Consider the following 26,264-nt stretch of genomic DNA (forward strand, 5'->3'; position numbering starts at 1 on the left):
GATCCTTGCGATGTTGGGGATTTGAAGCTGTTGACGTGATGAGCATATTTTCGGGCGCTTATGGATTATGTCCTGCATGAGCATGAAGTCACGGTTGATTAAAATTTGTATAAGCATGATAGTACTAGATTGTATAAAATGAGACTTGTTGGAAGCTACCTATTAACACTGTGTTTCCTTGCTCTTCAACTACTTGCCCTATGGAGATATACTTCGGCCTCGGCATTCCGAACCTCCGGGTCTGGACTCCGCACGTCATCTGACTAATGCCCCGGTGCTTTCCCCAGGTAACCTTCCTGTACTCCAAACTCCAAGTAAATAAATCCACCTCCAACATTATCCCCTTTCTCTACACATCCCTCAAAGCCAAACCTCACACACTCAATCGCAAAAATGGTACACCCATCACCCCCTCCAGTTCCCCCAACCCAAACTAACCCTCCAACCTACAGTCCTCCCCAAACCCCCTCCCAACAACCTCCGCCCTAGCCCTCTCCCTCCTAACCTCCCTCGGCGGCGCAATCGGCTACGCCCGCACCGGCTCAATCCCCTCCATTGCCGCCGGCCTCTCCGTCGGCGCCCTCTACCTCCTCGCCTTCCTGCGCCTGCGCGCTGGTCAATCCTACGGCGAGGAAATCGGGTTGTTGGCTTCGACTGTGTTGGGTGGGAGCTCGATTCCAAGGGCGATTAAGACGGGTGGGAAGCCAGTGCCGATGGGGTTGAGTGTTTTGGCGACGTATGGGGTTGTTGTTTTTGGGTTGGCGCTTAGGGAGAAGAGGGTTTAAGATATGAATTTGTCGAGGGTGGTATGATACTTGGTGAGGGGTTGATGGTCACACGGGGCTGGGTTTACTTTCTTTGCTGTTTCTAGCGAGGATACTCTATCAATGCCATTGATTGGTTGATTAGGCCTTTTTATTATCTTCGAAGGGCGAAGATATACCATATTGGACGGAGTCGTATATCTACAATTGGACTGGTACTGGGCAATAGGATAAAGAATGTCTAGATCGTGCATTGAAACCATCAAAGGGTAATTGGCCTACCTCCGAAACGCCAAAGATAGATAGAACTTACATCATGAGTGGCATGACATTGTCGATCCTGCAGGGAGAAGAACCCACCTTATCCAGACCAGAGTCCAGATCTGAAATGCCATCGAACAAGAAACAAAGATGCAAGTTATGAGGTAAAGTAGAAAGGAAAAAGGAAAAGAAAAGACTTGACAAGGGCAGAAAGACGTACGGTCTGATCAATTTCATCACAGCTCACTGGCGACCTCGAGTAGTTGTGCAGGGGACACAAGCCAATCCAATGGGACTCACCGACAAGCCCACATGTCATCGCGTAGATCGAGGGAGCTCCTCAATGCATCGGCATTGGCAAATAGGAGAGGTCTTGCTCGTTCTCATGTTTCAAACTTTTTGTTCGCCAGAACTACTAATGGATCAGGGCAAGTAAAAGAAAATCGACCGGCCAAAAACCAATTTCTCATGCGTAGCCAGAAGTATGCGTCGAACTTAGCTGGAGTCCGTGGCCCCGATCATCCATCCATCTCCCTTAATGCACAAAAAGGCGCTTTCGTTTTCGTTTTTTCGAGCTTTCCATGCATCAGTCTCGTCCGATTCTCGGTCTCATTTTCGTTCCGATCGATGGTAATGCGATAAAAGCCTCGTTCAGGGGTTCATTTTCTAATGCGCCGGATCGATAACGGTATCCTGGTCGCGAATTGTACCCACAACGACCGAAGCCGGGATCTCGCCCAGGGCTGTCTCCTGCTGGAATGCAGATCGTGAGAATGCATATCGTGCAAGCTTGGCCATTTTTTCTTCGGGGCTAGTATTCTCATCCGAGTAGATCATTCGAGTGTTCTTGGTCTTGTCCTTCTTAGCTGCTTTCTCAGGTGCTGCAGCTTCTTTGGCTGCGCTTGAGATCAGGTCGTCAACGGAGGACGAGATCTGACCAGGCGTTTGAGTTGCATTGCCATTGGCGTAACCAGTGGCTGGTGTGGGCGGAGCTGGGTGGCCCATATGCATCTGTTGCATCTGTTGCGCGTTGATGGGAGGGGCGGCGAATGCAGGTCGTTGCGGGAGACCGGCGAGTGTTGGCAAGCTGCCGGGTCGAGGAGGAAGGCCGGTGTCTGTTGGAGGTGTTTGTTGCTGAGGGAAGGGAGGGGGAGTAGCTCCATAGCCGGGTGTGGCAGGCTGGCCGGGGTATGGTTGAGGAGAATAGCCGGTGGGAGCATAGGGTGTAACGCCAGTCGGCGAGGGAGCGTAAGGAGCAGCACCAGGTGGAGAGAATGCCGGGTAAACTGGGCTGGCAGTCTGTTGTTGATAGGGAGCTGCGGCAGGGACTGCGGCGCCTCCGTATGGTGGGGGATATGTGAGCTGCACTGGGGGCTGCTGTTGCGATACTGGTGAAGCTGTAGCTGGTGGTTGTCCCTGAAAAGAAGCCGTTAGTCTTGCTTAGCATCCCCTCAAGAATAGATATCTTACATATGACGTTGGGGTGGATGCAGACTGCCCAGCACCCAGAGGTGTCGCCTCTCCACTGCTACCGCCAGCAGCAGCCTCGGCACGCTTGGCACGATGCGCGGCCAATCGCGCCTTGAGATCCGAAACATCCTCCAACTTGGGTTTCTTGTTCGGCTGTCCACCAGCACCGCTGCCAGCTGGTGGGTTACCAGTCACGGCTTGTCGCTCCGCCTCAGCCTGGTGGTACTGAGCCGCCACACGCTGCTGATGAGCCTGGAGGACATCCTCAGGAACACCCTCCATACCGAAGATCTCCACATCGAGGCCTGACCGGTTGGGCAGGGCATTTTCAATCTCTGTGAGCTGTTCCTTGTGAACCTGGCTCATGTGCACCGATAGACCTGAAGGCGCATGGTGTTAGTCTCGAAACTGGTAGATACTGTCGCATAGATAGACGAGGGACTTACCTCCAGCTGTGTTTAGTCTCCGATTACAGCGATCACATTTGAAATGCTTCGCTTTCTGGTGTAGGGTGAGGATCTTCAAGTCGTCGAAGTCGCGCTCGCAGTAGTAGCACCATGGACGAGCCATGAGCTCTTCCAGCGTGGGACCACGTCTTTTCTTACCCATTGTGTTTGTTGAAATGGAAAACTGGCAGATTTGATGATTTAACAGTCCCTAGATGTGGATGAAAATAACCCCGACTATGTCGTTGGGATGGGATGGGGCAAGTTAGGAACTGAAGTGACGCAGTCTCGCGCTGGGCGAAAGCGGTGACAGGAAAACTACTATGCACGTGATTGATAGACACCTAAGGTTGTTCTCAACGCCATTTATTTGGCTTCATGCTGGCTATCATACACGAACAAAATAAGAATATGGAGAAAAAAAAAAACAAAAACCAGCTGTAGAATACACATCTGGCTCTAAGGCCAGGCAAGAAGAAAAAAACACCGTCCTCCCAGTAGATGTACACCGGGTGTGCTTAAGAGCACACCAACCCCGAACCCGAACCAAACCCCAGAACCAGAACCCAGACGCAAATTGCGCCAACTCCAAACGAAATGGAGAAAAATAAAAGAAAAAGAAAAGAAAAAACGACGATCACCGAAGTGACCCAAATCGAACCCTCCTCGCAAGCCTGATGAGTGGCTATGCAAGCCTGATGAGTGGCTATGCGAGCCTAAAGTGATGTTGTACATAAGATGAAGGTGAGCGCTGCTCTGCTTATATACAAACAGAACAACGCTCACCTCATCTATGCAAAGAGAGGCCTCGACCCCTAGACACCTCGGTGATGAGGGTCATGAGGGCCGGGCGGCGGCGGGGGTGGCGGCGGACCCTGCTGCATGGGTGCCATCCCATACCCTCCCGGGTATGGGAACGGCGCGAATTGGGGCATTGGCTGACCCAACCCTGCCACCGGGGGCTGCGGAGCGTACGGGTTTGGAGCACCGTACATACTCAGCGATGGCAGGGTTGGGCCAGGGACGGGACCCGGCGCCAGGTGAGGGACGCCCACCATGGGTGGCATACCCATGGGGGTCTTGGGGGCGAGGTTGCCCGCGGGGATCGGGGCAAGCGACGACGGCGAAGCGCGAAGACGACCCGGGACCACCTCCTTGGTCTTGCGGGTTTCGTCGGCTGCCTTATCGGACTCGATCTGCGCCTTGGACCGCTTGGGGTTGCGGATTCGACCTTCACGGTTGAACCGCTCCCAATGGTCCAGCATTGCCTTGGTGCGCTTTGGGTTCTTCGAGTTTGCGATCTTCTGCCGTCGCGCTTCCTCCGGATCCTCCACGGGCACTTCCTTCTTCACTGCGAGGGCAGGTTTGGCCGCCGCGGGCGCCTCCGGCATTGGCGAAATGTCCACATATGATGGTGTGGACTCCTCTGGCGAAGCTGCAGAGGGGGTGCCACCGGAGTGGTTGTGGCTGTACTCACAACCGTGCTTGCGCCGCGACGACCGCGCCCACGCCCCGAAGTTATCGTTTGCGTGGCGGTGGTGGTCGTCTGGGTTGCATCAAAAGATGCATGAGGCTCAGCTGGTAGACTTCCAGCGCCCCGACCCCGACCACGACCCCGACCACGTCCACGACCCCGGCCTCGGCCACGACCGCGAGCAACAGGAACGACAGGAGCAGAGACTTCTTCGGGCTGGTAGGCCTCGAAGGTGGCAGTACGGCCACGACCTCCACGAGCTCCTCCCCGAGCACGACGTTTTGGTGGGCGAGCTGATTCTTCTTCGGTCTCGTCCGCGTCAGGAGATTCTTGCTGTGTCTCCTCTGTGTCGGTCTTCAATGTCGTCTCTAGTGCTGCCGCCTTGCGCTTGCGGGTGACCTTGGCCTGAACGGGCGCCTGGGGCTCCTCCCACAACTTGGGGACCATTTCAACACCGTCGCGAACGACAGCCGGCCAGTCATCCGGATTGCGCTCTCCAGGTGGAACCTTGGAGGCCATCTTTCGTCCCTGTGCAGGGGTTGGCACGAAGCCGCCCTGGACGAATGGATTTTGCGGGATGCGGCTGACGGTGGTGGCGGTGTTGAGTTGGAAGGGTGTGTACCGGTAACCGTACAACATGGCTTCCTTCTTGTCCTCATAGTCGAGATCGGGTTCTGGGAGTCGCCCCATTGGCTGCCCGCTCTTCCTCTTCCCGGCTTGCAGGAACTCACGCTTGGTGTCCTCGGTGATTGGAGCGCGGATGTGGCGATGTGCTCGCACGTAGAGCTTGTCTAGGGCCAGGAATTCGTCCTGCCAGATCTTCATCGCAAAGCCCGCAGCTTCGGTGGCTGCGTACAACTCTTCATACGAGAGTTGGTCGGGCTTCTTCAGCATCTCCACGAGGTCGTCAAGCGGGTTCAGAGCGAGGAATTGACCCCGGTCAACTTTGACCTTTTTGTAGGGGTCCGGCCGGATCAATGGCTCCGGTGCATCGCGCTTCTTGGATTTGGCCCCCTGGAACGCTTGTTGCCAGGTGTGGTCCACCTTGGCTCGTTCCTGTTCGTAACCGGGGGAAATGATCTCCACGTTGTGGAGGGTCCAAATCTTCGGAAGGCGCGTATCCATCTCGGATTCTTGCCATGCTGCGACTCGTTGCCGATATTCCTCTGGGAAATTGCTCCGAGGGTTGGACAGCTTGTTGATAAGTCTGTCCAGACCCTCCTGCCGGGCCGAGTCGGGGTCCTTCTGCTTGTTGGCGGCGGCGAATTTGAGAGAAGGCCTCGAGGCCTTGAAGATGGGGCCGTGTCCCGCGTCACTCTGATCGCCGTGGACGGAGGGAGCTGCAGTCACTGGCTCTGCAAGGTCTTCCTCGTCCGCTTCGGCGTCGTGAAGCTCGTCTTCCTCTCGAGCAGTGACATCGTCGAGAACATCGGCTTCCATCTCCGCCTCGGCTTCTTCAGCTTCGGCAGCCACGTCACCGTCTTCATCATCACCGCCGTCAAGTTCTTCCTCCTCTTCGTCGTCGTCGAAGTCATCCTCGACCTCATCATACCCCACTTGGCCCTTCAGTCGCTCAGGGTGGTGAGCGAGGACGTGGGCATTGATCACCTCTTCCTCGAGGCTCGAGTCTCTTGGGAGCTCGATGAGCTTCCCGCACCAATCGCATGGGTAAAACATTGGGCGGTGCTCAGAGGACCGGTAAAGTTGGGTCCGCTCAGAGGAAACAGAGATCTGAGTGGAAGTTGATTGAGGTCGGCGGAATGGCTCAGAGGACTGGCGACGCACAGGGCTGTCGCCAACGTCGGAGGACTGGTTGTCCATATCAACGAGATTGACCCGGGGGATAGGGGCCATTTTTGGAAAAGGGAGAAAAGAAGGAAGGGAAGGAGAAAGAGAAAAAGAAAAAGAACAGAAAAGACAGGGAAGGGAATTCCCAGTCTGAGGGTCCTCTAGACCGGGCCAACGTTGCACTCGTGGTGCCGTGAAGACGAGAAAACGTATGGCGGGATGGTCTGTATAGATGAGTTAGTTTCGGGTGGTTCGCTTGCGGTGCCAAGACGCCAGTAAAGTAATCGCAGCGCAATCCGGAACGTCGCCCGGGAGTGAGGATGGCACGACCAGAAGAAAACATGAAAACACGAGAAATCGAAAGCGCGTAATTTGATAAACAAGATGAAAACAATCGACGAGACAGGAATATTCCGTAGAGTGATTCATGAGGGGGAGGATAGAGGGTAGATGCAGACACGGTCGCGGCAAATTGTGTGGATCAGGATCTGACCCGAAGTGTAGTTGACAGAGTACAGGAGCAGTGGCAGAGTGGAGGAAAAACGAACAAGACACGCGACAACGGGGACTTACCATAAAAGGGTCGAAAGAAGGTTAAGGGAGAGGTCTTCTTCTGAGATGTCTCCACCAATTAATGGTGAACTGGTGCGAGAGGGTACAGATCGCTGGCGTAGGGACTGCCAGGGATGTGTACAACGAGAGAAGAAGAAGGCTGGGTGGTTGAGGATGGGAAAACAACCACCGCGGGAGATGGGGGAAAGAGAAAAGAGATGAGAGGAGGTAGAAATTTTTGAAGAGATGATGGGTGAACTCGTCAAAAATTTCTCGCGAGAGGAGAAGCGTGTTGTTTGGAGAAAACAACTGGGAGAGAGTGGTTGATGTAGTTGAGAAAGATGAGAAAGGCAAAAAAAGGATCTCACAGCCGAGGGACCGCGAGAGCGAAAGAATGAGAAAGGGCGATGTGTGAAGCAGGTTGAGGAGAGAGGAGAGAGTTGGAGAAACAGTTGGAGGAGAAAAGGGATCTGGAGAGGGAGAGGGATGAAGCTTAAAAAGAAGAGATTTGAGGGCAGATTTAGTTTGTACAGGATTGGAGGTTTGAGTAGTCGGGAGTAGGCCTGGGGCTGCCTCCGTAGTGCTGCTGGCTGTTTGGTAGGGAGATTCCTCAATAGCGTTAGACCACTGCCCGGCTCCACCAGGCTGCCTTGGAGCCAATCAGCAGGCTGCCATTTAGTTAGCCACTGGCTAGTCTCGAGTATCATGACGGGAGTACCGTATACTCTATACTGTAGTATGAAAAACTCTGGTTCATGCTGAGAATGGACTCCTAGGCTACAAGTCGATTCTCCAAGGCAGCAAACGAGTCTACATCTTCCTGTCTTCTTCCCCTCTCCAAAGCAGCAATAGTCAATTCTTCCAGCTGCCTGAAGAACTTTCCCCTCCATGGAAGACCGTTTAATCTCCCGCCTATTCCGGAGCCTAATGGAAAGTCCCGGAAATCTGTGCAGTCAGCAGCACATCCAACAATCAATCTTGGTCAATGCCTATTCCTCCTAGTCTTGGAATAGGTAGACTGTACAAGGCCTCAATAATTACCATCCGGTCCATCCACAGTTCCATATTACGGTCATGGCCCCATCTGCCGCAAGGGGAGAGACAGCTAATGCACCCGGGGACCGCATGGGCAAGTCTATACTCGCACAAGCACGTACTTTTCAGTCGACTCTGCAATGCACGCGACCACGGGAGTTTGAAGTCCTTAATCTAGTAGACACAAAAACAGAGACCCCTAAACACAGAGCATAGACTAGACCAGTAATATTCCTAACGTCTCGCCCCTTAGTTCCAATCGTCTATCCTGCAAGCACGGACCGCCAATATTAGACTTGACTTTTTATCTCCGACTCGCATCTGCAGGGCCATCGTATCACGGTTGGGATATTGTCAGATGCTTTTTCGGTGCTTCCCACGTTGATCTCCTACACGAAACGCGCGATATTTCGGTCGCACAACAGTCGGGTTGATTTTGTGGCGCGTGGACGCTGCTTCGATCGTTCCCCAACGCCTTGACGTCAAGCTTGTTGAACTATATTGTTTCTGCTTACGAGAGACTTGGTTTGGTCTCCCAGGCCTTTGAGATCAGTTCCGAGTCTTGCATCTGCTAGGGTGGTTGCTGGTATGATATTCTTTTTTGCACATGGACTTGTTGATTTGCTTGATTTTATTATTCTGGTTACTTGTGCTAATGGCTTGTTTCACTAGGGAATACCACGACGATATGCTTGCACCCAGAAGCTCACACGTCTAGACAAGACTAGTCCATACATCTCCGGGACTAGAAGAGACCTTGCTAAGACCTTCCACCCTCCGCGAGGTATATCCAGTGGACGCTGACACGAATACATCCTCTCCAGACAATTTCCCACAAACCTGCATGATCTAAGATCAACATATGCCCTCGAGCCGTTCTCTTCAAGGTCTGAATGCTTACCCGTAATTCTGATTCCACGTGTGTTGGAGCATGGTGTGAAAGATACCATTGTGCTTTTTATGGCAAATCCATGGCATCTATATTCACTACGACCAACGATCTATCAAAACAAAGCGCAAGATTCGAATGGACTCTCTATTCGACATGATATAAAATGCATCCATTCCCACATCTATACTCATCCAACAACAATCTAACTAATGATTCTTCTCTCCAACATCCAACGCCACCAAAAACCGACTAACACAATTATACGCCGCAACGGTAGCCGTAATCTCCACAACTTCCTTATCACTAAAACAACCCTTCAATTCCGCAAAGACCTCATCAGGCACCGTAACAGTCTTAGTCATAGCATCGGTATACTTCACAACGGCCCTCTGTTCCGGACTCAACGTGCTCAAAGCAAGCTCGCCATCCAAATCAGCCTGCGCATCTCCGACGACCTTAAGCGCCTCGTCGCTCAGTCCGCCCTCCGTTAGGAGTGGTGCATGTTGTTCCCATTCGAAGAGCGCGCCGTTGATTACCGCTACACGGCAGATTGCGAGCTCCCGGGTCACCGTGGAGAGACTGGTTCGGGTGCGGATTGCCCCTATGAAGGAGTTCCATCCGTCCGTTACGGGGAAGGAATGTAGGAGGGCGAGGTCGAGGGGGAGGAGGGGGTTTGGAGCACGGCGGGCTTGGACGTTAGAGAGGATTCTGGCTTCCTCTGGTGTGGTTGTTTGTGGAGGGTCTGAAACGTATGGGAGACGCATTGTGAGGGCTTGCTGTGGTGTTGAGACTGGGTACTCGAGTATATGGATAGGACGGTAGTGGGATCTAGATAGTGTGTTAGTCGGCTAGTCACGGCGGAATATTCGCAGAATGGGACTCGCGCTATCTGGAGGAGAAAGAACAGCTAGTTGTGAAATCGCTGTTGAAAGTAAAGAAGTCAATGGCTTGAGAAGGTCTCTTCGTGGGGGGAGAGCGAATACTTATGTCGTTCGGTATCGCGACCCCCGCATGGTCCCGCCGAGCGGGATCGATCCGAGCTTTTGGGAGTGACTACCGCGGCTATGACTCTGCGCTCGCCGTGGATTTACGCAGGGTCCGCTCCACACATGTAGAGTTGACGGGATTGAATCGGGTGCTGCAGAAACCAGTGATACTTTAGTAGTATACCACGTCCATTTGGCCAGGAGATCTGGTCAAGAGCATGATCTATACAGCAACTACTCCGCAGAACGAGGCATATTCACCCCGCCGCTGTGCTGATCCGGCCAGTCAATATTGATCTTGCTACTCGGTGATATTTCGCCTGGATCGAATACAAATGTCTTTTCTAGTCTGGTAAGCATTATCCATAATTTTCGCTTTGCCTACCTCGACGCTTAATGGAGGGGGTTCAGGGAGCTGCCGTCATTCCACTTAGTGGTGAATACTGCTGGAATATATATGTAGTTCGAAGTATTGACAGCCCACCCACTGGAACTACACAACCTCACCACCGGTCTATTGACTACTAAGATTACTTTTAAGTGCACAACTGATGCTACAATGTAGAGATTTAAACCTAAAAGGACGAGGACATAATTATCCTACCCTCAATGCCAGTTGTATTGAACTACTCTCGAGTGTTGAGAATGTAGAAGGTTGAGCGGGTCTTGGCGCGCGGTCTCCACACGCAGTGCCGCCTTGGGAGCTCCAAACAAACGGTGTCGTCACCTCTCCTGAACATACACCCATCGACCCCAAACAACCAACCATGCCTCCCAAGGGTGCAAAACCCACCAGTGATGAGCTACTAGCTCAGTTCGATGACCTTGGCATCGAACAGTCGGACAAGAAGTCCTCAAAACCCGCTGCTGCAGCCGCCGCAGCCGACGAGGCAAAGGGCGAGCAGGAAGACGTTCTAGCTGAGCTGGAAAAGCAAGCTTCTCAGCGACCCAGCAGCGGCCCAGGTACCCCACGACTATCGGCAGACAAGGCACGCTCCGCGACCCGGTCTCCTCGTCTCAGCGCCACCATCGAGCGAAGTAGCGAGGAGAAGAGCCGGTTGTCAGCGGAGGTTCCTCGTGCGAGCGCAAAGCAAGAACAGCAAAAGCAGGAACCCGAACCTGCTGCTGCCCCACTGAAAGAGCAGAGTCAGGGTGGTGGATGGTGGGGAGGTTTCTTTGCTGTGGCTGGTGCTGCTGTGAAGCAGGCCGAAGCTGCTGTCAAGGAAATCCAGAATAACGAGGAAGCCCAGCGGTGGGCGCAGCAAGTCAAGGGCAATGTTGGTGCCCTGCGTGACTTTGGTAAGTAGAAACAACCCCCGTTGCAGCAGCCCTACTATACTATGGAGAACCCTGACTGACCGTTTTCTCCCACAGGCGGCGAGCTTCGCAACATGGCCATTCCAACTTTTACCAATCTGATTCACACCCTCGCCCCTCCAATCTCCTCGCACGAACGCCTCCAAATCCACGTCACCCACGACCTCTCCGGCTACCCAGGTATTGACCCGATCGTCTACGCAGTCTTCTCACGAGTCATGTCGCAAGTCGAAGGCGGTGACCTCCTCGTAATCCAGCGCGGCCAAGAATCCGCACCAAAGCGCGGCCTCGACGTGGGCGGTTACGTCTCCAGCGCCGGCTGGAACGACGGACCCTGGTGGCGCAGCGTAACACCCGGCACCCCGCGAACCGTCAACGCCGTGCGCGGTGCTATTGAGGCCTCCAAGCTCGCCCGCGCCAGCGCCGAGAGCTACGCAACAGAATACTTCTCCACTCGGGGCGGTATCGAAGAAGCAGCGAAGCAAGCGAGCGAGGACCTGAGCGAGTCGAACCCCGTGCGCAGCAGTGATATCTTCCTCGCCATCCAGGCCATCAGTCAGACCGTGTCTGCGGAGCTCTTCCAGGCCGGTGCATCGGGTGAGAAAGCTACGACAGCCGGCGTGGTTGAACCCCCCGAGGCGGACGAGGAGATTTCTTTTGCTTTGTACCTACACGACCCCGTGCATGGCATCGCCTTCCATACCATTTCGCAGAGCGTGCCTGCGAAATGGATCGAATGGCTCGATGCATCGGCCCCCGCGGCCGAGAACCCGGACTCCGACGATGCAGATCTCTCACGCGCCGTTGTCCCCGAGGCTATTGCCGAGATTGTCGAGAGCGGTGGTGTCGATCCCCGTGAGTGGGTCGCCGAGTGGATTGAGGAGACATTGTCGCTGGCGGCTGGTGTAGTTGCGCAGCGCTATGTCGCGCGCCGGATGGGTGTAGGTGAGGGTGGTGTCGGCAAGGGCAAGATGCGTGCTGAGCAGGCGTCCACCGTGGATAGTGGCGCTGGAGAGGCTGCTCGTGCTCTGTAGAGAAGGGGAAGTATTATGTTTCTATACTTCTGTCGTTGATGGGCGGGCGATAGGTCTGTTTTTTATGTGATACACCCTCAGGTTTTCGAGTTGCTTCCGCTTTTCCAATTCCCCTCCATTCTTCATTCTTACACCGTTCAAACCTGCTAGGATACGACATTTCAGCTAGCCCGAACTATACAAATAGGCCATACACTCTTAGTACCAGCATCCAGACGTCAACGAGATCAATGTCTTTCACATATGTCAAGTCCATTCTTTTTTAAACCTTAATCCCTCCAATATATCATTCTATGTACAAGTGCGCCAGCGGACATGTCTGCTCCTCTTCGGACGGAAAATCGAAAGCCAAACCCGCGTAAGATCCAAAATGGGGGGGTATGTGCCGCAATGCAATATGGGGAATAGCCCTGCGCCGGGGTCGGAACACGAAACAAAAGGAAAGAAAACATTATTTATGCATTCGTAAAGCCGTGTCGGGGATGTGTGATCCTCGGGGTGGAAGGTTGAATCCCTGATCCTTGTGTAGATCTTAGATCTCAATCTTAGACCTGAAGAGATGCTGAGATGTCAGGATCTCTATTGATCCAGGTGCAGCGGCCCGTCTAGACCGGGGACGTGCCAGAAGTTGGCGCGGAGAGCGGTCACACTGTAAAGCACATATTAGCATCTTATCTTCGTAAAGACTATCGCAAAGCGTGTATTGCGATTCGCATTGCAGGACATACCTAGTCGATCCGTTGAGGACGGTGTGTGCATCCGTACCCTCCTCGCTCTCCTGGAGTCTCTTCTTCATATCCGACAAATCAGCAGACCACTTGAAATGGCGCTGCTTGCGGCTCGGCGCCTCGACATGTCCATTGACGCCATTGACGCCATTCACGCCGTTGACACCATTAACACCATTTGCGCCATTCGCTCCATTGACGGCAACCTCATCACGCTGCTCCTTGTGAACACCATTCGTCAACGCACCATTAACCATCTTCGTAGGCTTGGGCTCGGCCTCGGCATACAAACAGCCACGCGACCAGTAATACGGCAGAGTACGCGTATACAAGACGGGCTGTGTCTCGACATCAATGCGCATGGGGACATTGATATTATACAGCTCAACACGCTCATCCCAATGGCCAAGCAAATGATCCACGATACGAACGGCATGCCGCGCCGCAGCAGCAATCACATCCGCCGCTTGCGGATCCTTACTACCAAAGGAAATCGCGATACCGCGCTGACCACAGAACACAGCCTCGAGGGCACCGCCGACCGTCCCCGAGGATAAATTGTAAATAGTCGAGGCATTGCGACCATGGTTAGGGCCCGAAATGACAATGTCAATTGGCGGGCGGTCCGGGAAGAGATTGTATAGACCGAGCTGGGCGCAGCTAGCCGGTGTGCCGTTCTGAATGACCACCCAATCGGCGAGGTGTGCGGATTCAGGGCTTGGCTCGTAGTGTTCGTCCCAGGAGCCGTCGTCGTGGAAGGAGTCTGGGTGGACGAAGCTTGCGGTTAGAGAGGCTTCGATGATGTGGGCTTTGCCGATCCATGAGCGGGAGGAGGCCGGGATGGCGACGGAAACTTGGTGGCCGGCGGCGTGGAGCTCGTCGACTAGAGGGCGCACGTAGGGCGAGAGGCGCTTGTTGGGTGGGCCATCGTCATTGACTAGCTGTTGGCAAGGGTTAGCGTCTGGGGTATTTTTGCTTGGGTAGTTCTGCTTAGTTCTGGGGGGATGCGCGAGTCCAGGATAGAAGTAGAACGGTCATATTCTTGGAGATGCGACTATCGCCTGCGCCAATCGACTAGAGCATTTCTTTTTTTGTCATGCTTGACACTTGGCAGTGCAGATAGATGACGCAGATCTTCTCTAGATTGCCATTGCCAGGACAAGGCACAAGAACGAAAGGGGAATAATGGAAATCGAGTCGCGATAAGAAACGCTCTCGTGACCACAATGAAGAAACCTTTTCCATACGTACCAGGATATGCATGATGAACTATCAAGACGACTCCGAATTTCTCAGCGCCAAGGGCGTATATGGAATTCCTTTCGGACTTCTCTCCGTTCTTTTCTTTTTTTTGTCTCTCTCTTAGCGTTGTAAGCTGAAAATCAAGATAGAAAGCGCGATTTCTATCTCGTTCGTCGAAGCTGAAAGTCTTCCCGCGGGGTCCGTTGCGGTCTAGATGCGAATTGAGGGATATCGAAAAGAAACCAAAGAAAAGCACTATGAATTCAAAGAACTGGTCATCTCCACGGGTATTATGTACTTATATGGGAGAGGGGGCAAAGAAACCAATTGCTGGGTAAGGATTGAGCCATTTGAATTACCGACACACACCGGGGAAACTGGCTGGGCACGGTGAAGCTGTTCAGGCTGCGGGGAGCGGCAATTGGGGAGGAACAGGGCCGGATGGAGTCTGCGGTGAACCGATCCGTCGAGTCTGGTGACGCTGCAGAGATTAGGGCCTGAAGAATACGGAGGAGAGATATATCAAGCGGGTAAATAGGCGGAGATTTATTCCTAGGAGTAGTAGTATCTAGAGTTGGAAGGGTTTCTATGGAAGATATTCTTCCTGGGTTCATAGTAGAGGGAACCTTGAAGAGTTTGTATAGTTTTGAGTCTGAGGGGGCGAATTATACTCTAGAATAGTCAGGTTATACTTCAGAGGGCAAAACCTTGTTGCCAAGAGGCGAGAACTGCAGTACACAATTCACCAGTAGTTATCTAGTATACTTGACTATAGGGCTAGGATAATTAAGGGTAATTAGATAATTATCCAGTATCAACTCTGGACTATTTAAGCACGGAGTATACTACTATACTACTACTCCGGAGTACTAGGGCAGAAGTAGATTAACTCTATACCAACCCTACCGTAGATTGTAGTATGACATGCATGCTCGGTGCTACGGTATACACGGTAGTCTCTGGTCTGGATATGATTCATATTTTTTTTTCTCTTCTGGAAAGAACCTAGGGTTATTAATCAAATGAACCCCTCGCGCCTGGTATGACCCATGGAAAGAGCCCACGGGTCCTCACTACAAATCCAGGGCTATCAGGGGCGATTTGCTGATCGACTCACGTAAGATCATTCCACCTCGTGCGGCGATCAATAGGCCGGCCTGCAGGTAACAACTGGGCAACTTGGCATATTGGCTTCGACTCACTAGTTTCGTGTACGGGGTCTTGGTATAGCATAGATATCCAACACCCCATTTTTTGTATTGCACCCATTTATATTCACAACACATCAACATACATTCTTCTCTCTCTTAAAAGTAATTTCTACAGTTTCCACCAGATTAATCGAGTTACAATACACCTCCGTACTCGTTCCCAACGGCGGTCTGTGCGGATCCCAAGACACGCTAGAGACGATCGCAACACGCAAAACTTTGTGGTGGGGAAAGTCAGCCATCTTCTTCCCCTCGACCTTCATCATCTCACCTTCCTCGTCCCTCGATCAACCCACCACCACCACCGTCCTCGATCCCAACTCTCGCTCATCGGTCCCGTCTCGCGACCGATAATTATAGCTACCCCCTCTACTCCCGCAAAGTTCGCAAAAGACTCTCCCGGTCTTTTTGCGATCTTTGCTCCGGCTTGGTCGGCAACCGACGACACCTTCCCAACTTACCCTGAATGGACTGTGGAAGCGCTGCAACGGCTGCGGGGATCGACCCCAAAATTCTCGATAATTGGCAAACCGACGGTGCCTTTTCTGTCGCCTCGTGGGAACACCTTGGATACGATCAACCTCCCGAATGGGATACCAGCCAGGAATCAAGCCAGTGCGCCGATGTCGCCGACCTAGGCGCTTTTCACGACCCCCCTCACGGGTGCGCTGCTTGATCGCTCCCGTGATATCCAGCATCTGGATACTAGGTGCGCATCCATCCTCATCCGAGTCATCGCCGCGGAGGTGTAAGCTCCGATACGAGCGCGATACGAGGTACATGGTACATGACTAACATTGGGGTTCGACCTGTGTGTTTCAGGAATCACGATGTAACGGAGAACTTCAACTACACCGATGGCGTTGTCGAGGGTACTGGTAGCGGCACTATCAGCCCTCGCACGCTGCCCTCGTCGGCCGACGACAACTTCCACGCCGAGGAAACGTGGCCGCACTTCCAACTGTTCAACTCGGTCGCAGCCGGCGTGAACCTCGAACACCCGATGCTCTTCCCGTATGGCAAAGCCCCGAACAACTCGACCGGCGCCGTGATCGTGGAGGACGTGGGAGAAATGCCCCAGGGTCAAGGATTTTCGGATGCTTCGGCCGAGGCCATCATGTTCCAGCAGATCCCGCCATCGTTCCCCATGATGGCAGATCAGTGGCCCGAGGTCCCCCATGGAATTTCCTTGGAGAACATCCCCGGACAAGGACCCATTCCGCTGGCGATCAACCAGAGTAACGCCAAGAGCCATAGTTTGCGCGACTTCCAACCATCCATTCGATCGCTCGAGTCCCGATGGCTGAACAGTCTGGAGTCGCAACTCCCCGTGTCGCAGATGACTCCGGCGGCTCTCCACACTGCTCAGAAGAACGGGCAGACCGCGCAAGACGGATTCCAGTACAAGTCAGAGAGCTCTTCAGTTTCAGGCGACCTTTCTGGAATCTATGAGTGCTCATACTCTGTCACCAGTGAGGATGTTCCGGCGTTTGCGGATCGCCAATTGGAAGATGATGCTCAGTGGAAGATTCCCACTCCCGATGCGAGCTCCCCGGAGAGTGCGCAGTCGATGGCCAAGGCTACTGCATTCATGGTCAGCGAGACCCTTCCCGAATCTCTCATCAGCACCATCCCCTCGCGATCCCGGGCCTCCTCATCGGCTGGTCAGCGCCCATCGGGCCGCCCCATGGCTCTTGCCATGCAGTCTGTGGCTACTGTGCGGAAGCGCAAAAACCGCTCTGCAGGGTCCTCCATGGACCAGGCTCTGCCAAAGCCTTTGCAGATCGTCCAGGAGGATGGACAGGGTGGATCTATCGCGTCTGCCGATTTCGTTTCTCCTCCACGAGGCGCTCGCCGTAAGGGTCCTTTGAGCATGGTCGGGCGCGCCAATGCCGGCCTGCGCCGTAAGAACAAGGACACCTGTGTCCAGTGCCGGTTGAATAAGCGCAAGGTTAGTTTTGAAAAAACCAGAGGGTCTACTCTATGACACAAACTAATTAGAACAGTGTGATGGAAGCTCACCATGCGATGCCTGCCGACCCACCCTCAACGAGCAACCCTGCGCCCGTGCCTGCTTCTCCAGCATCGTAGAGTTTGGAACTTGCAACTATATCTGTACGTTTCTTCATCCTCAAGCCAATCAAGAATCAAATAAGCTAACTAAATCTAGCTCAACGAGCTGTCAACCACCCAACGGTGGATGGCGCTAGCAGAGTTCGGATGGAAATCCCATCAGAGTTCGATTTGAGTCAACTTTTGTCGTTCCTCAACGAACGCCAGGGACGGTTCAACATTCGTGCCAGCCAGGGCTGGGGCTCTTTGTACATTCTCGACCTCGGCGAGACCTACAAGTTCCTCAAAGGCCTGAGCGAGTACAATGGCAACTCGAAGTCGACTTTCCTCGATTTCATTGACCGTCGTATCGTTGAGTCCAAGGACAAGTCTAAGAATTGGTTGTCCTGTGTCAAGGACTGTGACCCGATGACCCAAGCCTACGTAAGTTGCACACACCCTCTCATCACAAAAACCCATATCCACTAACATGTCCGTTCAACAGACTCTGCTCTCGCGTTGGAACAACATGCCTTCCCGCGCCAAGTACACATTCGTCCCTCTCGACGGCAATGGCGAGGAACGCCCCATGGACATCAACAATCCGGAAGAGCGACGCGACATTTTGTTGGCCGCACAACTCTCCCGCATTGTCTGCCGCATGCTCGAAGTGGAGGGTTTCCGCAAACTCGAGCGCGACTTCTATAACATCAAGTGGAAGCAGATCTCGCACGAGACCCACATTCGCTTCCTGGGCGAACTGGGCCAGATCCTCCTCACACTGCGGTGGCGTGTGTCCTGGTGGAAGCGTCTGGGTGACGGTGGTCAAGCCCCCGACCCATCGCAGCAGCACTACATCGACCGTGTCGACCTCCTGTGTCGCATCCTGTACGTTTACTACACCTGCGTACTGGCAAAGCTGCCATCCTGGTCGACCGCCGATGTGCCCAAGGGAATCTGGTCCACCTACGCGGACTCGGAGAACGCAGTTTGGGATGATTTCCCATCCGATGCTTCCGATGCAGGATTCCAGTCTTGGCTGCAGCGTGGCCAGGAGCTGATTGAGCAGGCCGGCGTTCCGGCTAAGGTCTCCAAACACTAAAGGGCCACGGAACGGAGCGCTATACTGCCTCAGCGCACTATATGGCAAAGGACAATGTGGGCGGCATCGGAGTTGGACTTATAGATACCCTTATTTTTCTTTTCTCATTTCCTTTCTTTGTTTATATTTTGGTTTGGATTTTTTTTTCTGATCTTGCGTGCCTTGGATGGATCACGACTACTGATATACTCATCACTTTTCACTCCTCTTTGGAGTATACTTCTCTCTACCACCCTCCCATCCGTTTATGATTTATGATCTCTGCTTCCGGCTTTTTATATCGACAGATCTTGTTGGCTCATCTTCAACATGGACCTACCCCACTCTGCGATTGAATTCTGCTTTTGGATTCGTTTGTATATGGATTTGACTTTCGTGTTACATACTTTGTTTCTTCTCGCGAGAGTTGATTTGAAGCTTTGACTAGAGCATCCTGAAGTCTTTGGTAATGAAGTAGGTGGGAGCCGCTATAGGGCAGTCTACATATTAGACAACGCACCGTAATCATCTGGATGACATGGCAGTGCCTGGACTGGCCTCTAGGGCAAGAGACACTCTTCAAGGAGGAACCAATGTAGAAGAACGGGGTATCACATTTATAAGATGGGCATCGCTAGCACGACCTAGACACGGACGAATCGAGTACCGCACAACACACATATCAAGTACAGCCTAACACAGAACCAAGACCGAAAAGGTCCAATCCTTGCCTGCACAACTTATTTCTTCTTATTGGCCTTGTCAGCCTTATCCTTCTTACCACCAGCCAGCAACTCCAAATGACCCGCCTTGGTAGCAAGACTGCGTTCCGTCTTCGTGACCAGTCCGGAGGTGAGTTTCTATAAAGATGAACCGTCAGAATTATCGTCCTATAAAAAGAAGAGAAAGATACGCCCGCACACGGGGGTATCATATGCATACCTTGGTCATCTTCGCCTGTCGAATAAGAGCCTGTTTCTTCGGCGCAATCTGTCGCGGACCGCGCTTCGTCTTGGAAGCTGCGAGCGAGGATCTATCCAGAGTAAGTAGTTAGTCTTCCTGCCCTCTCTGCATCTCTTCGTTTCGCTTGACGTGCGAGGAAAGACAAATCTTACCGCTTAGCGGTTGCCGTAGCAGGCTTGCTTTTCTTCAACAGACCCTGGGCCATGATTTATTTGAGCGAAACGCTTGAAGGATCGATAGTAGATTTGAAAGAGGCGAGTACTGCCAGCAGCACGGGGTGATTTTGAGCCGGATGGGTAATGTGTGCTTGTAGACTGGGAGGGGAATGAGAATTATGAGGATGTCGTTGTCGGGGAAAATTCCTTATCGGAGTGGACTTATCGGGTGTCACGTGGTTTGGAGGGAAGTGGGAAATCATACTTGGGGAATGGACCAATCATGAGCGGATGTTGTGTGGGTGTAAACAAGACAAGGTGGTATACTTGGAGGGTAATGTTGTTTATAGCATTTTTACATACATAATGCAAGGTATGATGAGTGCTGTTGAGATTTTTAGTAGGAATATAATGTGGATTCTGACAAAAGATCGCATTCCAAGTTCAGAATATACCACCACTGGAAGGTTGGGCGATACTGGGCGAGGAGTTTTAGGGCCAACCCCTCTCGCAATAACGATCGCCCTACACATGATGCTAATCTAGAAATATGATGCATGGTAAACCCTTCTGACAATATTGGCTGAAATGTGCAAATTGTAGATGGAGGCGATGGTATGGTTTTGCCAACAGCCATCCCGCCTCCATCCTTTGCTCAAATGAACCTGGAACTTCTCGCAAGACGAAGACACTTCTATGCCTATGCAAGGGCTCTTTAGAATAAAACGATATTACACGGCACGCCATTTAGCGAGAACCAAACTCTTGGAAGTGAATAGAAATTATTGATTTCCATGGGGAGGATCAGTATACACAGTCATTAATAGCCTTCAATCGGCTAATTGGGTCGTATCTTCCGTCGTGATGGAACGGAGATTAAAATTGAAACGACCAAAGAAGCTTATATCAAGGCGACGATCATCACCAGAGTAAGATCAACAATTCCCTACAAGGCTGTGGTGGGTCTCAACATGAAACTACCTAGACATCCGGCTGTATCCACGCTTCAATCTACATCCTACATCGACCGTTGAGGTCTCGATCTACTCTACAGATTACAACAGACTAAGAATAACCAGAGCATAAAAGGCATGGAACGTGACATTACAAGCCAAGACGGCTTGGATTCCCTTGAACATAAGATCCGAAAGAAAAACATGGTATTGAAACGCAGACAAGCCCAGCTCAAGATAAAATGACCAAAAAAATAGAAAGAGTTTTGCATAATATGTTCAGGATAAAAAAGGGTCGAAAACCTCCTCATTAATGTACTGGCGCGGGGGAATAATTTAACTCATACACTAACCAGATTCTTGGACGAGGTCATAAGAAAAGTAAGATAAAATGCAAGAGGGGGTGCACGCGAGTCGAAAAAAGATCGATCGGTAGATGATAAGAAAACCACCCTGCCACTTTGATTAGGAGTGGAGGGTGGCTTTTCTTGTCGCGATACGACACATCGCATTTACATCACAATCCTCACGTGGTCACACGCGCCCCTGCCATGCAGGTCCCTTTTAAATTTTGAGAGAGTTGTCTCAAATTTACAGGGCCATGAAGGCAGCGACACCGGCGACAACGGCACCGAAGGAGATGACGTTGCGGCCAGCGGCGTTGAAAGCGGGGGTGGAGGTAGGCGAAGCGGTGGCAGTGGCAGTGCTGGTGGGAGCGACGTAGGGGGTGCTCTTCAGGGTGCTGGAGCTGACGGGGGCAACGCCAACACGGGAGGAAGAAGCAGTAGGGGCGGCAGTGGTCTCGGGGCAGATGGTGGTGGTAACCTCCCAGGAGCTGATGACGGTGGAGGAAGCAGCAGCGGCGGTGGAGCTGGCCTCATCCTCGGGGCAGTAGGTGGTGGTGACATCGTCAATGACGGTAACGATGGTCAGCTTGGAGGAAGAGGAAGCAGCAGCGGTAGTCTGGGAAGTCTGGGAAGTCTGGGAGGTGATGACGGCGGAGGAGGAGGTGGTGGAGCCCTCGGCCTTGGAGAGACCGAACTGGGTAGACCACTGGTAGGCACCGTGGTTGGCACCGGAGTCCTCGACGACGATCAGGAGACCATAGTGGGTGACATCGGGGGTCAGGTCGGTGCTGGGGGTCCAGACGAACTCGCCAGAGTTGGGGATGCTCTCAGCGAGGGTCTCGATGGGGACAACGTTGGTGGAAGGACCGCGGAGGAGGACGATGGAGACGGTGTTGCCGAGGTCGTGATCCCACTTGATGGTGTAGGGCTTGCCCTCGGGGACCTGCTCGTCCAGGCTGGGGGAGCGGATGGCGTTACCCTCGGGAGACTTGGTGTAGTCGGGGGTGGTGTAGGCAGCAGCGAGGGCCGCGAAGGCAGAGACGAGAGCAGCAGCAGAGAAGCGCATTGTGATGGATTTGGGATGATTAGGCAGAGAACTGCAAAGAGTGACTGAAGTTGGGAAGAGGTTGGAGTGCACGAAGGCAGCAAAGAGCGACTTGGGTAGAAAGAATGACCGTGGGTGGATGAGAAAGAGAAGAAGAAAAGGGAAGAAGGGAAAGGGCAGCGAAGTTCTAATAAGAGGGGAAATGATAGGAGCTGGGGGTCACCCCGTACAGAGTAGTACGGTAGTACTCCGTACCTACTTTTACTTTCCTACTAAACTCAAGGCCTTTTGATATTCGACGGAAGCACGGAGACAGGCCCGTTTTAGTGGGGCACTCTCCATGGACTACGTATGTTTTGGGGTTAGTCCTCTGTACGGAGATGACTGATTTATTTTACCAGAGAGAGAGAGAGAGACAGGCTGCATTTCAGAGCCCCATCGGGCCCTTTGCCAAGCATGTTGCAAGCCAACCAAGCTCCAGTCTGCGGTCATAGTGGGGTCCCGTCGAAAAGCCTACTTTTCCAAGCGACGGGGTCCTGGTTATTTTGGTTGGATAGGGGAACGAGAGGAAGTATACCGGAGTATACTCTAGAGTAGACTACTCTGCAGGAACATGTCACTGGACACGAGATTGGTCTCTTTTTAAGGCGTCTTACCTGTCCTCATGGCGATTAAGAGATGTATAATAATTATAATAATAATAATTATAATAATCATCATACTAGGACAGTACAAGAATACCAGGCACATACTCTGTAGCCGCATGAAATACGACGGTGCCATGCTTCAATTGCCCTCGTGGGGGCATGCGGACCTCCCCGGCTGTGGCTAAGCGGGTTAGTCTGGTTTTTGGGGAAGAAGAGTAAATTCTGTGCTTCTATGGGAAGTTACTCAACTGACCTAGAGGGCATTGTTAGTTTAGGTAAAATTGACCAAATACACAAGGCTGGCAAACTCTCTTCGAGTCCAGACCCTAGATCATCTCCATAACTACGGACAACTTCCTGTCGTATCGTGGGAAATGCTCTCTTAATGGACGGTTATTCGGGATGAGGGGGGGGGGAAGGCCCTTCATTACGGGGCACTTAATTACGGGCTAATTACCAGTCTAATTACCAGGCTAATTCCCAGGCTAATAACCAGGCTAATAACCAGGCTAATCACGCAGGGACGGCGGGCCCTGATTTGCTCGAGAATGCTGGCCGTAAGATTAAAAATGCCAGTGCCGAGCCTAAGCTAGCATGCTTTGGGCCAGTGTGCCTTGCGGGAAATGAATGGAAGAATATCTGCCGTCCTTGACAAGTCTTGGTATGAGTATGGAATGGGGGGAGAAGGTTAAAAATACTCTTGTCCAGGGGCGGGAATTACAGTATGTCGAAGCTACTTATGATGGTCGTGATCGTGATCTATTATGCGATCGGTGCAATTACTCTTTCCATGGATGATCTGTTCTCCGTTAGACCCAAAAGTAAAATAACCGGGTAATCGAACACGAAAAGAAGACAAAATAAAAAGCAAAAACAGAAAAAAAACAGAGATCTAAGTGGGACATCATCTCGTGGTCCCTCCGGAGAATATCCGGTCAAACCGTTGACTCGCAGGGATGCGATGGATCCTTTTGAAATGATGACCCTGAGCAACGAGAAATGGATACGCCTAATTTTTCCAGAGTAGATCGCAGAATTCGATGAGTAGAGAAGTAAGAAAGAGTAAAATCAGTGATGTAGAACTACAGTATGTATTTGGAGTGTCTGTATTTTTTTCTGTCGGGTCAACTGGACGGTGAAGACGGTGACTGGACGCCACCGCCTCGTGTCATTCCTTACGACCCTACGATCCTGCGTCCCTGACCCATGCCAGTGAGGATGCCAGCCTGTCCCATCCTGTCATCCTCGGGGGGGCCAGACCCTGGAAACATTACCGTCATGTTCCCCCCAAGTTGACTCTTGCTTGAACAAGTTACCGACCATTATAACATCATCTCACGATGATCATGGACACCACCTCCACACCCGCCCATCCCCCTCCTCTCAAGCCACACCAAAGGGTCGATCCCACCGGTTCATCGGTGCATTCAAAACCACCGGTTCAAGATCAACCGTTGATCAGGGGGCAGCCTTTCCATTAGACTATCAGCGGGGACATCCCAACTACACCATCCGGGGGGGCCACACGCTGTGGTTGCGTGCTTGGGTTCCAACCACTAGGATTCGCTCGACAATGAATACCACCACGAAATCCCATACGGTATAACAGCCATAAACCTCGCACAGATCAAGTCAGCGTGGCTGATGGCGCCTTCACGGAATGGGAAATTTGCAGTGTCTCAGTAGTGCGCACGGTCATTCGCCGCAGCTGCAAAATTTCCTGTTCCTGAAAGAACTCAACTCCGGTGGAGAGCCCGCTAAACTGTCTCGGGGTTAAGTCAAAAGTTAGACACTCCAGTGGTCTTCTTGCCCCTCTCTCGCTTTTCGCCGCAGTTACACTCCCGGGTTAAACGGGTTAGGGCGCTGGATAGCGCGCTGCCCAACTTTCGCCGCATGATTCCACAGTCCACCCCCCGTTTTTCGAACCGGCACTGGCACTATTGAGTCCCCGTCCATGGCTCCTAGAGCTCAAAATAGTAGTCAAGTGCTCACGAGCTAACCACCTTCCTCCACTGGCCTCTTGTCGTGAGCTTTGTCGTGTCTTAGCAATCACTCGTTCGGTTTCCACTCGTGGAATATGATTGCTTTTTTTTTTCAACCCGTGAACAGCACGGTCGCGCAGCCGACTCGGTCCGCATACCGTTTACATAGCGTGGCCGGTGCTAAATCGCGATCTATTTGATCTTAGATCGCGATTGGACCTGCATTAAATGGGGGCGAATTCCATTTCTCACCTGCATGGATCAATCCGGTTCTGCTCGTTCTGTATCCATGCGTTGTCTATGCATGCATACATCATAATACCTCCGAGCGCCCCTCTCCAGTCTCCAGGACCCTTTCCCTCTCGGCGCCGTGCTCCGAGCCTTGATACGATAACAAACGGGGCAAAGAGAAGACTCAGGCCCCCGTCTTACCCTGCCCTGTTCCTGCCTTCTTGGCGAGGGATACTGTATGTATGATTATGGAACAGGTCTGATCGCCAGCTGACCCCGACCACATGGACTCTTTGAGACAACGCCTCGAGCGGCTGAGAGTACAGTGCTTGGCGGATGGTCTCGCTCGCCCGTGGCCCGCCTCTATGCTATTTTCAGTGCCTGGTGGAAATGAGATTCACCAAGCGGTAGCCCCCTCGCCCTGAGCTAGTTAGGCCTCCCTTCGTACCGAGTACTGTACATGCTGTACCTGCGTACGACGTGCTTGCCGACTTCTACACCGCACTGAAGGACGCACTACGTACTTATGTAGCGATTTCCCATCCACCCCGAACAACGAGGCTACCGTATCATACGTATGTAAACCAGGTCTAGATCCAAGGAATCCGCCGAGAACGCCTCCACGCCTGGTCCAGCGCCTCGATCAGATTCCCTGGCAAAGGGCTGGAACCATGGCAAGGCCCCTTTATAGCCGCGCGAACCTGTTAACCCCAAGCCATATTCCATCTCTGCCGCTGTGCTCCCTGTGCTGAGGCCTGGAGCTGTGAGTTGTGATGGAGCCAGTGGGATTCGATCTCTGGCACGGTTAGGTTCTGGCTGTCAGCAGCCGGCTTGATATCGACTGGGCTGGGGACTGAGTTGTCCCAGTGTCGCTGTCAATATAGGGCGCCGGTGGCATTCTGTCGCTGGAGTTGGGGACTGGCGTGCCCTTGTATTTGGCTGATAGAATGGTGTTAGCGAGGGGATTGTAGACGATGATTTTTAGGACCGTAGAGGTGACAGTCAGTCTTTTTCGATGTTGCGCGCCTGTCAGATATGACATCTGACCTAGGACGTGCTTCTGGATGTAGACCCAGTGGATGACATATCTGAGTTTTGTCTTCTATTGCCCGGCTGTGTAGCCATGGACTTTCTGCAAAACTAGGCCTGCGTTCTGGTCAACTCGTGGCTGCGGTGAATGCTTCTCGTTTTCCGTCACGTACATTTGTGCCGTCTTGACTTTGGTGAATGAAGGGTGATTCGTGCGCCGTGGCTGATAGTGAGACCGAAGGCTATCAAGCCAAGGATATTGCGAGGATTGGAAATAGATTGTCGGGATGATCACTTTCGACTTGAACATTTTGATGTCCGGGTATAGATCTTGAATCCTTGCACCAATCCTGCTTTGTATAACCTACCCTACAGACTTTAGCTGAAAATTCTCGGCAAGATAACTCAATTCGGCAAGATTATTGCTCTTTTACTATGATTTATCATCCATATATCTAGATTGGAGACGTGAACCCGGTGAAGTGTCGTCGGGATAATTGGTTCGGGGACACAGCACTTCGCCGAAGTGGAATCAACAAACTACCCAGACCAGGGGGTTCTCTCTTTACAGTCGTATAA

General features: G+C 52.4%; 10 protein-coding genes across 10 annotated transcripts; 3 read left to right on the forward strand and 7 right to left on the reverse strand.

Annotated features, from left to right (window-relative positions):
• Positions 1-393: 393 nt before the first annotated feature.
• N7496_009787 (TMEM14 family protein) lies at positions 394-785 on the forward strand (the record flags this gene model as incomplete). The annotated part of the gene is made up of 2 exons (XM_056702700.1): positions 394-396; positions 453-785. 2 exons carry the CDS (start codon positions 394-396, stop codon positions 783-785), a joined length of 336 nt encoding a protein of 111 aa, XP_056551700.1.
• A 906-nt stretch (positions 786-1,691) lies between these two features.
• On the reverse strand, positions 1,692-3,104 carry N7496_009788 (putative C2H2 finger domain protein; the record flags this gene model as incomplete). The annotated part of the gene is made up of 3 exons (XM_056702701.1): positions 1,692-2,441; positions 2,496-2,875; positions 2,942-3,104. The coding sequence occupies 3 exons, from the start codon at positions 3,102-3,104 to the stop codon at positions 1,692-1,694; spliced, it is 1,293 nt and encodes a 430-aa protein (XP_056551701.1).
• A 652-nt stretch (positions 3,105-3,756) lies between these two features.
• On the reverse strand, positions 3,757-6,269 carry N7496_009789 (uncharacterized protein; the record flags this gene model as incomplete). Its single annotated transcript, XM_056702702.1, has 2 exons — positions 3,757-4,487; positions 4,544-6,269. The coding sequence occupies 2 exons, from the start codon at positions 6,267-6,269 to the stop codon at positions 3,757-3,759; spliced, it is 2,457 nt and encodes an 818-aa protein (XP_056551702.1).
• Positions 6,270-8,888: 2,619 nt separating this feature from the next.
• N7496_009790 (carboxymuconolactone decarboxylase family protein) lies at positions 8,889-9,446 on the reverse strand (the record flags this gene model as incomplete). The annotated part of the gene is made up of 1 exon (XM_056702703.1): positions 8,889-9,446. One exon carries the CDS (start codon positions 9,444-9,446, stop codon positions 8,889-8,891), a length of 558 nt encoding a protein of 185 aa, XP_056551703.1.
• A 989-nt stretch (positions 9,447-10,435) lies between these two features.
• N7496_009791 (DUF5427 domain-containing protein MTC1) lies at positions 10,436-12,019 on the forward strand (the record flags this gene model as incomplete). Its single annotated transcript, XM_056702704.1, has 2 exons — positions 10,436-10,967; positions 11,043-12,019. 2 exons carry the CDS (start codon positions 10,436-10,438, stop codon positions 12,017-12,019), a joined length of 1,509 nt encoding a protein of 502 aa, XP_056551704.1.
• A 579-nt stretch (positions 12,020-12,598) lies between these two features.
• Positions 12,599-14,010, reverse strand: N7496_009792 (5'/3'-nucleotidase SurE; the record flags this gene model as incomplete). The annotated part of the gene is made up of 3 exons (XM_056702705.1): positions 12,599-12,668; positions 12,748-13,688; positions 13,999-14,010. The coding sequence occupies 3 exons, from the start codon at positions 14,008-14,010 to the stop codon at positions 12,599-12,601; spliced, it is 1,023 nt and encodes a 340-aa protein (XP_056551705.1).
• Positions 14,011-15,666: 1,656 nt separating this feature from the next.
• N7496_009793 (Zn(II)2Cys6 transcription factor domain-containing protein) lies at positions 15,667-18,354 on the forward strand (the record flags this gene model as incomplete). The annotated part of the gene is made up of 6 exons (XM_056702706.1): positions 15,667-15,863; positions 15,910-15,948; positions 16,023-17,151; positions 17,207-17,315; positions 17,371-17,696; positions 17,758-18,354. 6 exons carry the CDS (start codon positions 15,667-15,669, stop codon positions 18,352-18,354), a joined length of 2,397 nt encoding a protein of 798 aa, XP_056551706.1.
• A 719-nt stretch (positions 18,355-19,073) lies between these two features.
• N7496_009794 (DUF2462 domain-containing protein) lies at positions 19,074-19,501 on the reverse strand (the record flags this gene model as incomplete). The annotated part of the gene is made up of 3 exons (XM_056702707.1): positions 19,074-19,193; positions 19,276-19,366; positions 19,449-19,501. 3 exons carry the CDS (start codon positions 19,499-19,501, stop codon positions 19,074-19,076), a joined length of 264 nt encoding a protein of 87 aa, XP_056551707.1.
• A 1,494-nt stretch (positions 19,502-20,995) lies between these two features.
• N7496_009795 (GPI anchored serine-threonine rich protein) lies at positions 20,996-21,817 on the reverse strand (the record flags this gene model as incomplete). Its single annotated transcript, XM_056702708.1, has 1 exon — positions 20,996-21,817. One exon carries the CDS (start codon positions 21,815-21,817, stop codon positions 20,996-20,998), a length of 822 nt encoding a protein of 273 aa, XP_056551708.1.
• A 3,941-nt stretch (positions 21,818-25,758) lies between these two features.
• On the reverse strand, positions 25,759-25,995 carry N7496_009796 (uncharacterized protein; the record flags this gene model as incomplete). Its single annotated transcript, XM_056702709.1, has 1 exon — positions 25,759-25,995. The coding sequence occupies one exon, from the start codon at positions 25,993-25,995 to the stop codon at positions 25,759-25,761; it is 237 nt and encodes a 78-aa protein (XP_056551709.1).
• Between the last annotated feature and the right edge of the window lie 269 nt (positions 25,996-26,264).

The sequence above is a fragment of the Penicillium cataractarum genome, assembly GCF_028827025.1.
Source record: "Penicillium cataractarum strain IBT 29864 chromosome Unknown utg000008l, whole genome shotgun sequence".
Lineage (NCBI taxonomy): Eukaryota > Fungi > Ascomycota > Eurotiomycetes > Eurotiales > Aspergillaceae > Penicillium > Penicillium cataractarum.